General features: G+C 46.3%; 1 protein-coding gene across 1 annotated transcript in view; it reads right to left on the reverse strand.

The window, feature by feature from the left end:
- Positions 1-36: 36 nt before the first annotated feature.
- LOC114071926 (intersectin-1-like) overlaps positions 37-11,352 on the reverse strand; it is a gene marked incomplete at both ends in the record, with an annotated part of 26,231 nt that continues 14,915 nt past the window's right edge. Inside the window, 6 exons of the mRNA XM_027909805.1 lie at positions 37-162; positions 1,637-1,758; positions 3,906-3,951; positions 7,437-7,603; positions 9,318-9,400; positions 10,055-10,260. Of these exons, the coding sequence (XP_027765606.1) occupies positions 37-162; positions 1,637-1,758; positions 3,906-3,951; positions 7,437-7,603; positions 9,318-9,400; positions 10,055-10,260 (750 nt within the window). The remainder of the gene's footprint in view (positions 163-1,636; positions 1,759-3,905; positions 3,952-7,436; positions 7,604-9,317; positions 9,401-10,054; positions 10,261-11,352) is intronic.

Here is an 11,352-nt window from a genome sequence, read left to right on the forward strand (position 1 = left end):
GCAGGACAGGCCAGGCCAAGAAAGGGCAGGCCAGGCCAGGCCAGGCTCACCTGCAGGTGCTGCCCTGGGCAGCTCGGTGGGGGTGCTTTTGCTGGTCCCCGGGCTCAGCAGCTTCACGTAGTTGGCAGGAAACCACCCGATCTGGCGCTTCTTCCCCCTGGCCTGGGGAGAAAACAGGGCTTGGAGGAGGAGGAGGGAGCACAGCAGGGCATCCCTGGGCCAATGTTTGAACTGTGTGCAGCCACAGCACTTCAGAGCAGCAAAAAACTGCATTTTATAAGGAAAAAACAGCTATTTTTGGCAGTAGTTGAATACTGTAACACTTCTGCTAGCATTTAACTGCTTGAAGAATTGCATTTAAATAGATACCAGACTGTGACAGTTCAAGCAGAGATCAAGGATCCAAATTATCTCTTTCCTTTTCAACACCTTGTGCCACCAGAGCAGGACAGAAACCTCCCCCTGGCACTTCCCCAACTGCCTTGGTCATTGAAACCAAATACAGGAAAAAATCCTGCCTGTCAGAAAGGTTATTCCAAAACTGAATCCCATCTCAGCCTCTAAATCTGTGTTGGGAATTATTTTAACTCTTTATTCCCTGTCTGTGGTGTTAGAACAAAGTTGGTATTTTGGGCAGGGGGAATTTTGCCTTTAAAAATGAATTAATGCTAAATTTGGTTGAAAAAAAAGGTCATCTAACAGATTTACTATCCTCTAACTACTTTTTCCCCTCTTAAAATTTTTATTAAAAAAGAAAGCACTTGATCTAAAGAGCATCTAGAGCATTAATTTTAAGCTATTTTTGGATGCTGCATTAAACCAGCTTAAAACATTGGCTTTATTTTCCCTCCTCTCTGCCCCCCAAGTGTGGAAGAGGAGAATAAATAGAATATTTATAGAATAGACAGGAGACTGATATTGAAACAAAAAACAATTGTATCACATACAAGTATCTAAAGTCACACTGAATATTTACACAACCAAAAACCTAATTGTTTTAGAACCTCCCAGCAGCTGCTCAGGGAGAATTGTGGCAGATCTTGCCCAGTGAAGCTTCTTTTCTGTCTCAAAATCCATTTAATGGAGACTTTGTAAAGGCAAAAGTTACCAGCAGCAGAAAGGTCGGTGAGAACAAAGCCCAGAGGAATCCTGGAAGGTGATTTCTCCACAGAAGATGAAAAAATATCCCCAGAAAAGGCCAAAAGGGCAGGTGGTAACAGGGAACAATAACTAAATTCCTTTTGGAGCCTCTGCCCTGCAAATAAACCCATGACATTTCTTCACCTGCTCAAAAGCCAAACCCCAAACCCCCTCACTGAGTGGGACCAAATTGTCAAGTTCTCCTCCTAAAAACACCCTGGGGGGGTTCAAAAGGAGCCCAAACAAGCCCTAAAATCCCCCTTTCCCAGGGAACTCCAGGAAAGCAGCAGGGCCTGCCAGGCAGGGATTCCCTGCTGATCTCCCTGCAGGGTCATTCCCAGGGAATGTTTTTGAAAGGTATTTTATCTTCCAAAGCTGAACTGCACAACGTTCTCCAGGGATTTCTGACTGACACCTTCAGCGTTTGGAACTGCTACAAAAATCACCTTTTTTTTTTTTTACCATGGAATTTGATTACCATAAAAAAGGCACTAACTTGGAGCTCTCCTTCCCACCAACCACCTGGATTCTTCTTCCTGATGAGGATGAGCTGCCCAGGAGCCAGAGTGAGCTGTTCTGGGCCCGTGGCTGTGTAAGAGGCAATAACTTGGGCAATTTCTGGGGGAGCACAAGGGGAAGAGAAGGTTAGTTTGGAAAAGCCTGAACACAGTCTATCCATTATTAATCCTGCTACGACCACCGTGGCCTTTCTCTCCATAAAATCGGGATGGATTGGTGTATTTCCAGGGGTACACGTGGGAATGACAAAATAAATGACAAGTTCAGGGCTCTGCAGGAGTAAATAATTAAGGTAGGAGATAAAAATATCTGAAATATAGAATAACAACAACAATAATAACAACAACAACTGTACAGTCCTTAAAATGCAGTTTCATAGTACTGTTTTCCAGTAAATACAACTCCCTAAAATTCCATTTAGTCAAGCCCAGTTTTGGACTAAGCTCCCTAAAAGGAGGAGCCACGCCGATGACAACACAATGAAGTTGCACTGAGAGGTGCAAATGAATTGATCTTTCCCCACCAAGTGAATGTTTTCAAAGGGAACCAAAGAGGATTTCTTTGGGAATGCTCATTCCATGGCTGTCAGCAGGGAGCAGGTGCTCCATGTGACCCCCTGCCAGCCCGGAGGGACACAGGAGCCCTGAGCTCACCAATCCCTCTGCAAATCCCCAAGGCAGAGCCAGAGCTGGGGTTGGTTTCAGTGCCTGGCACAGCCAGAGTTTGGGCTGGTTTCAGTGCCTGGCACAGCCAGAGTTTGGGCTGGTTTCAGTGCCTGGCACAGCCAGAGTTGGGGTTGGTTTCAGTGCCTGGCACAGCCAGAGTTTGGGCTGGTTTCAGTGCCTGGCACAGCCAGAGTTTGGGCTGGTTTCAGTGCCTGGCACAGCCAGAGTTTGGGCTGGTTTCAGTGCCTGGCACAGCCAGAGTTTGGGTTGGTTTGCAGTGCCTGGCACAGCCAGAGTTTGGGCTGGTTTCAGTGCCTGGCACAGCCAGAGTTGGGGTTGGTTTCAGTGCCTGGCACAGCCAGAGTTTGGGGTTGGTTTCAGTGCCTGGCACAGCCAGAGTTTGGGCTGGTTTCAGTGCCTGGCAGAGCCACAGGACAGGTGTGGGCCCCAGGGAAGGAGCGGGGCAGCCGTGCCAGGGGAACCAGCTGGCAGCTCCTGGAACTGGGTTGCAGGGAACAGACACAGGGAGCTGGGGCCTGGCAGGAAAATCATCAGTGCTGACTCCAAACTGAGGAGGAAAGGATGACTGGGGATATTAGGAATGGTCAGGGAAGCACGTGAGACACGGGGAGGGTGGGGAAGCAGAGGGATGAGCAATCCCAGGGCACTGCAAATGCTGTCTCCTGCTGAAAGTCTGCAGGCCCCTGCATTTGCAGGGTTTCCCACAGAATTCCATTAATCCCTCCAGGATTAATGGAGGGATCCAGGAGGCAAAATGAACCCCAGCAAGCAAAGGAGTGGTGGGAGTTTGTCCAGATCAGGACAACCCCTCTCGCTACCCCAGCAGTTCCCACGTTCAGATCCCAATGGAAGAGCAAAGATCTTACCCTCGTTACCCCTCTCAGAACAAGGAATTGCTCATTTCTACCTACGACAGGTGGTTCCCAAGGTGTGAGCCATCCCCTGCCCCCACCCAGCAGCATTAAGGACTTTGTAAGGGTTTCTGAGTTAAAGGAGTTACAACACAAGGTACAGGTTCAACATTCAGCTCTTGCCCATCACAGGGAGAAAGAAATTCAGAGAAAAGTGTCCAGAAAAAAAAGTTCAAAAAAACCCCAAGCCAGAAACAGCTTTCCTTCCATGAAGAACCTTTTCATTTTGTTTGTTTGAATATTGAATTACCGAGAAGAGACTTTACAGCCCCTTCCCGGGGGGCTTCAAGGGGGGCCAAGAGAGCTGGGAGGGGACTTTGGACAAGGGATGGAGGGACAGGATGAGAGGGAATGGCTTCCACTGTTTTGTTCAGCAACCCATCAGGAAGTTTACATTCCTTTTTGAGTAGATTTCTATTCTCTGGCTACCTGCTATTTATGACTGACATGTTAGAATGACTAGAGATGATGCATTATTTCATTAGTTACATTATTTATTAACTGCATTTATTACAGTTGTTTCCATCAGTGCAAACTACTACAAAATGACCAGGCCAAATATCCTTTATTTCCATGGGAAAGATTTTGTTGCCACTGAATGTAAACATTTAAGAACAAACAGAAGGTGCTGCCACAACACAGGACTCACCAGGTTTCTTCCCTAGGCTTCCCGTTTTCCCAGCTGCTCCTGGAGCCTGGAAATAGGAAACAAGATGCAAGTTTAGCACTCAGATTTATTTCTCTCCTTACACATTAAATTTCACACACTCCCCAAGCATGGAAATGAAAACCTCCCAGGAAGATTGTGTTTTTACAGAAACCCTTCCTGTTTCTGATGGCAATAAATGCCTGGGAATAAACCTCAAGCAGTGTGTGCGAGTGGATGACTCAGTGCAAAAGTGCAGAATTCTCTCCTGAGCTCTTCCTCCCTTTCATGGACTGCAAATATCAGTGTGAATCCAAATTACACCACACTGGAGTTGTATATCTGGGAATCCACACAGTGGGAATTCTGCCGAGCTGAGTTAAACCAACAAGAATTGTTTACAAACAGTTGGATTGCAAATATTCCTGAGAAACTCACTGCAGCCAGACAGGGTGGGATGAGGGATAAACATCATCATCATCCTCCAGGCCAAGGGATTTGCAAGAAAAGCCTTTGAACAGCCACAAAAAACTCAGTAAACCCTGGAATTAGTGCAGTTCCTGCTCCCTAAATAATTCCTCCTGTTTTCTCCTAGTCCACTAACCCTCTTATCTCCTGCTGTGAAAAGGTTTCAGATGGATAACAGCAAACATAAACCTGAACTGAACTTTGGTCAGAAACGTTGGGTCACCATGAATATCCTCTTGCCCTCAACACTTCCACCCTCCTTCACCTTCACCTTCACCTTCACCTTCACCTTCAGGATGCTCCTTACAAACCACCTCCTGTCCTCTCCTGTCCCTGTCAGGCACTGATTGCACTCACACCCCACAGGGACAGCAACCCTTCCTTCCCTCCCTGAGCCCTTTGATTCTCCCCAGGTGCCCACCTTGCTCTACAACCACTGGGACCTGTGTGACACAAACAGTGAGCTAGGAAAGCATCACCCAGAGCTCAGACACAAAGCCTGAGTTTAGGGCTGGGGACAAGGACAAGATGGGCTCGACAGTCCCAGGGGGGGAGGATTAAATGGTGAGCAACAACTCAGGCTGAAAGGGGAACACCAGGAATTAATTCTGCCTTGGAAAGTGTTTCTTGCAGAGAAACACCCTCAGTGAAAACCAAGGGTTTGGACTTTCAGAGCACACCCCCCTCCAAACTGCCATCCCCACTGCTGGATTGGAAGCACATCCCTCAGGGTGGGACACTGTCCTACACACAGCCCTCAAACACAGAGGGGTTATTGCAGGGCAGAAACCTCACAATCACCTGGGCCAGGCTGACTCTGAACTGTGCTGGAGGGCTCACTGAACCCTTGGTGAAAAAGCAGCATAAATACACAGGGAAGTCCTCCAGCACTTCAGTAAATAACTAAATTACCAACAGTGCATTTGAGATGGACCCAACTTCTGCTCCATTCAGGAGGTGGAGAAATAGTTCCAATTCCCTCTGTAGAGGAAACACAGGGAGAGGACAGAGCCTGTTGTGCTTCCCTTCTGCACAGCTGAGACACTCGCTGAGCACTGCAGGGGGTTCTGTGTGCAGGGATCAAGGCTCTGGAACAGAAGAGCAGAACTTGCTCTGTCAGTGAGACCCAGCAGCCTCATTAAACTGGGTGCTGCAGCAGGACCCTGCACATTCCCACTGAGATTATCTCCTGAACATTTAAGCAAAGTTTTGTAAGCAGAGCCATCCAAACTGCTGGTTTCCAAGCTCCCCCCTGAGCTCCATCCCCTCAGAGGAATCACCACCCCTCTCAAGGATAACACCCTGTTTCAGATCTGTTTCCATCTACCTCAGCCTAATAAAAACTTGGGCATGGACCACGGAGTGGTGTCACTGTTCCTTTGGAGAACAAAGGCTTTCCCACCCTGTTAATAAGTTGGAACTTATTATTATATATTATTGGAACAGGGAATAGTTTAATTTATCACCTCGGGGTGAATGGGCAGCCTGGGCAGAAGAACAAATTAAAAAATTCTTCTGGTGTGGAAACCACTGAGGCTTTGAGGTTTACAGGCATTTCTATAAACTCTGCACTTGTTGCTGAAAGATCACCACTGTTTGCCTTTGGGTCTGAGTCAACAGTGCAGGACACATGAAATTAATTCCCTCTTTTAGGACCATTTTCCCCCAGCAGGCAGCTGTCCAAGCACAGCAGAGACCAGAGTTAACACACAGCCAGCACTCTGAAAGCCTCTCTAAAAGCTGGCTCTGAGAACAAGCTGAAGAGCAAAACTCTGCCATGTAATCCAAATTACCCACTTGGACATGGAACTGTGTCCTGCAGGCACAGCAATCCCTGCAGGAAATGTGGACACCAAGGTCTCCACGAGCTCTCAGCTTTTTCCCCCCTTCTCATCACGATTGTAGCTGCAGGTGGGGATTTTCAGCAGCAAAAAGGGCAGTTGGGGCACTCTGGGGTGAGGTGCACTGGGATGGCTCAGCCCAGGCAAGCCCAGGTCAGAGAGACATCCCACTGACCTTCCTGACAAAAGCAGTGTCAGCTGCAAACACCCGAGCTCTCCACAGAGCTCTGCCAACAACACCCCAACACCCTCTCCCAGGGACTGCAGGACTAAGGGGCATTAACTCCCAAGGTTTTTCAATCCTGTCCTAGAGGGTGTTGCTGGGATTTCTGGACTGTCTCTAAATTTCCCCTGTTAGGGCTTCCTACACTGCAGGTTTTATTCCGTGGCTTTTCCACCAGCAGAATGATTTTCAGGAGCGACTTTGCTCAGGGTTGCAGAGTCTTTCACTGAGTTGCGTCACACACACACAATTCCAAAAGACAGACTTGTGAAAAAGCCTTTCCATCCAAATCCACTGGTTTTTACCTTTTCATCCCCCATTATTCCATAAATATAAACCAGAGCTCCTTCTCATCGAGTGCATTCAACTCTGACATGAACCTAATTCCAACTACTAAGTAAATTATCCCCCCAAACAATATAAATGAGAAAACATCTTTTTTAGGATGCCTAAAAAAAAAAGAAAAAAAATTGCATGGACATGTTTTATGGAATTATTTCAGGATAAAAATAAATGGAACAGAATCTCTATTATTCAGACAAAACCTTTCAAATAAATGCAGCAGTTTTGGCTAAGTTTTGTTGCCAAATTTGTTACCCTCGATTGCAAAAAATGTCAATAGGGAAAAAATACAATAGGTTGAAATATTACTTTTTTTTTTTTTTTTTTTTAAATAATGGCAGCAAGATCCAGCTCGGCCATTAAAACCTTACCTGGGGAATCAAATAATCATGGCTGTTCTGCTTTGCCTCTGCCCAAGTGCCATGTAAACCACTGACACAGGCAGGGTTTATTTTAATACATGGTCCATAAATCAGTTGTGATGCTGTGTGGTAAAACACAACTGTTCCTGTTGTCACTGCTGTTCCTCCTTTCCAAGCTCCCACTCGGTAAAACTCCACCATATTTTTTGTTTCCCTTCTGACCCAGCGACTTCCAGCCACGAGAACCCCAAACGAAACACCCTCAGCTCCAGTTGAGAACATTTCAACGTTTCTCTACCTCAGAATCTTTGAGTCTCACATAATTAGATGGGAAAACTCCTGATTTATCACCCAGCGTGCCCGTCCACCAGTCACCATCTTTCTTTGTCACCAGAATCATGTCACCTTGTTGGAAAGTGAGGTCTCCTTGCTCCGAGCTCTCGTAGGTGTACATGGCAATGTACTCTGGGGGAGGGACACGAGAAAAACAGGGAAAACACTTCACAAACTGCTTCATCACCACGGGAAAAACCCAAGTCGTGTCAGTAGTTTATTCACAGGCTCGATGGAAGACCAGTTTCTTGTTAAGTGCTCACAGAGAGCTCGCTATTTAATGCACGAAATGGTACCTATCAGAGCTAAGCACAGTGGATCCAGGGGCTGCCTCAGGGGGATTTCATATGATTTGCTTTATAATTAAAACATACACAGATCATTTAGATCCCTCTGAAAACACGTCTCCCAGTGGTTCCTGGTTTGTGCTGGTGCCTGGAACTGTCAGTGCTAGGGATGGGAAGTCCCAGTGTGCAGAATTTTGGATCCAGCCCTGTTTCACAGCTGCTGATGGCCCAGGCCTACAAGGAATTCTTTCCTGCCCTCCCCCCCACAGAGGGGTCTGAACCTGTTCTGATCTTGCACACCCAACTCCTCAGGGGTCCCATGCAAAGCCACCAAACTGGGCTGAGGTTGAGATCATTCAACCATAAACCATTACAAAGCCCAATTTCAGACAATCCAGCACCATTTTCTACAGAACTTGCTGTGCCCTGCTGACCTGAGCACTGAGCATTCCCATCCCAGGGCACAAAGCAGGTTCCTGAGGCTGATTTTCCCCTGTTCTGAGCCCCAGAGCAGTTCCCAAGATTCCAGAAAGACTTCCCTGCCCATGGAACAGAAATGTTCACCTGTTCCAGTGCAGCTGGAAATTATTCCTTGTGCTTGAACACTAAATCTGACCAAAAACCTTCTCTGGGGGTAGTTCAGCAAGAATTCCACCTGAATTCCTGTTCCCAAGGAATGGAAGATGCTAAATCTAACCTTTTTATGTTTTTAAAAAAGCTCTATGATTTAAGAAGCTTATTACTTAAAAGGCTTTATTATTTCCTTAAAAATACAGCTTTTTGGAAATGTTTTCCCAAAAGTTGAGTTCCTTTTTAATACAAACATATAACCTGATATAAATCTGTAAATATATAGAGATATGTAAGGAGACTTAGCATGCCTTGTAGCTAATAATATGAGGAAAACCAGGACAAGGTGATCTTTAGGGCCCTTCCAACCCAACCCACTCTCTGATTCCATGAAATACAGAGTGAGCCAGACCAGCTGTATTTTGAAATAACTGATTCTCTCCCCTTCCTTGTGGGTGGATCTTTGCTGTCCCCTCCAGTCAGGAATTCCCCTTTTAATCTGATCTGATCATTCTCTGTCTGTCCCCAGGCTCCACCTGTAAAACTGAGGGGGAGCCCTGAGCAGAAGGATCCCAATATTCTATAACTCACTGTCACTGCTTTAACCAAGAGCTTCATGAAACATTGGAAATGAGCTTTGGGGGAAACTGAGACATTTATTCCCAATTCCTGACATCATGGAGTACATGGACAGGGGTGTTTATTTGGCATAACCCCCTTCCAGACCAGAAATTGTTACCAAAATACTGGTTAAAAAAATTAAAATATGGGGAAAAGTACAAAATACAAAAGACATGATATGTTAAATTATTTCTTCTACATACACAACCCATACAAATTTTCACTATAATGATTTTAAATCACTGCAGAGGCAGATTGATGTGCCCTTCACCTGCAACCCCCCAGTGTGGCTCTAAGGGTGATTTTGGGAACAAGCAGGTGGTGAATCCCAGAAAGATCCTCTCAGTGCCATGGCTTGAAGTCCTTACCTTCCCCTGACATCGTGGCCTTTGCTGCTGGGGATGCTACTCTTTTCAGACTAGCAGGGCTTTCTGAGGACCCAGAATCCATGCTTGAGGAGAAAATAATGGTTACATAAGAAATTCAATCCCTTCAGAAAAATTACCATTATATTTCAAACTCAAAAATGCAAATGCACCCCCAAGCAATTCCCAGTGTTTTAAAAGAGCAGTGAATGTGCAAAATAAAGCTCTGAAGTCCAGCTGTGGTTTCACTGAGGCAGATGCCTTAAATACAGAATTTTCTGCATCTCCTCCTCTTCCCCAGCAAAAAAAAAAAAAAATGATCTAAGATCCTTCTCATTTGTATTGCTAATGTTAATGTTGGCTTCACATTACACAGAATTTAAATTCCTCCACGAATAATGAGAAGTGATTTAGATTTGAGGAATCTCTTTTAATTTTGGGGAAAGATAAGCTGTGATTTACATAGGTGCAATTCATAAAATCCAACAGACTCATTTTTTAGTGGCAAATCACCTAAAATTAAGAAAGTCCATTAATCTTTTGTTGGTGAGGCAAGACCCAAGGAGAGCTGGGGGCAGTTTTATTGCCCACACGAATTTCCAAGGTTGGAAGTCCAAACTCTCCAGAAGGGTCAGATAAGAAAAGCCACTTCCACAAAGTAGATTCTCAGCTTTAAAATCCAACTGTGCAACTCTTCCTATTAATTTATCTATTCCAGTACAGGCAAAGCAAACAAATACCTCGTTGACTTCCTTATGGGGCCTGAAATGAGCTTCACATAGGACTTGGGGAACCACCCCTTTTGTCCCTGGACCTCTCCAAACCACCACATGTCCTGCTGCTCCAGGACTGTGATGACATCGTTCTTGTTGAAATTAAGGTGGTTGTCCTTTTTGGCTCTCCAAGGATACAAAGCCTGTGCTTGAAGCCCCTCCACTTTTTCACCCTGAGAAATAAAAGGAGACAGAAGTCAGTCATGCCCCTCCTTTCACCAGGAAAGCTGCTTAAGGAATTATATTCTCAGGCTACTTATAGAGCAACAACAACACAGAGCCCCTCCCTCAGTGACAGCAATGCCAGTTGAACTCCCCAAGGAACTCCAGAAATGTCTACAGCCCTCCCACATTTCTGTCTCCTGACATATAATCAATATTAAGTTAAATAGTTTTACAACTAAAAAATACACTTAATAAACCTACAGGCAGCTGATTTGGCAGAATATAAGTAAACTTTGTGGGAAATGATGCTTTGCTGATATTACTCACTGTACATTCCAGGGGTTTATTGCTTTAAGAGAGTGAGATATTCAGCACTTTCCAGAACACAGTTCTGTTTGTTGTTCCATTGAGGAAAAAGAAATGCCTGAGCAGATGGACAGGATTCAGCTGCTCTGAGGCTTTGCCACTGCTATTCCACTTAACCACATAATCCACCTGGGAGTGAAGGTTGTTGTCATGTGAGTCAAGAAAGCCCCAGGGAAGCGACCCACCCCTGGACCACCAAAATCCCAAACAGCCAGTCCAGAACAGCAACTGCTTTGTGTTAAACCCTGCCCCAGATACTGCCAATGGATCACAGAATCATGGAAGGGTTTGGGTTGGGAGGCACCTTAAAGCCCACCCAGTGCCACCCCTGCCCTGGGCAGGGACACCTTCCACCAGCACAGGTTGCTCCAAGCCCCGTCCAACCTGGCCTGGGACACTTCCAGGGATCCAGGGGCAGCCACAGCTTCTCTGCCCAACCTGTGCCAGGGCCTGCCCACCCTCCCAGCCAGCAATTCCTTCCCAATATCCCATCTAACCCTGCCCTCTGGCAGTTTGAAGCCATTCCCTGTGTCCTGTCCCTCCATCCCTTGTCAATAGTCTCTCTCCATCTTTCCTGGAGCCCCTTCAGGCCCTGCAAGGCCACACTCAGGTCCCCCCAAAGCTTCTCTTGTGCAGCTGAACAATCCCAGCTGTGCCAGCCTTTCCTCCCAGCAGAGCTGCTCCAGCCCTGGGATCCTCTTGGTGCCTCCTCTGGGCTCTCTCCAGCAGCTCCA

This window comes from Empidonax traillii, unplaced genomic scaffold, assembly GCF_003031625.1.
Source record: "Empidonax traillii isolate 1590-97213 ecotype Southwest subspecies unplaced genomic scaffold, ASM303162v1 scaffold2437:size26470, whole genome shotgun sequence".
In the NCBI taxonomy this organism is placed as follows: Eukaryota; Metazoa; Chordata; class Aves; order Passeriformes; family Tyrannidae; genus Empidonax; species Empidonax traillii.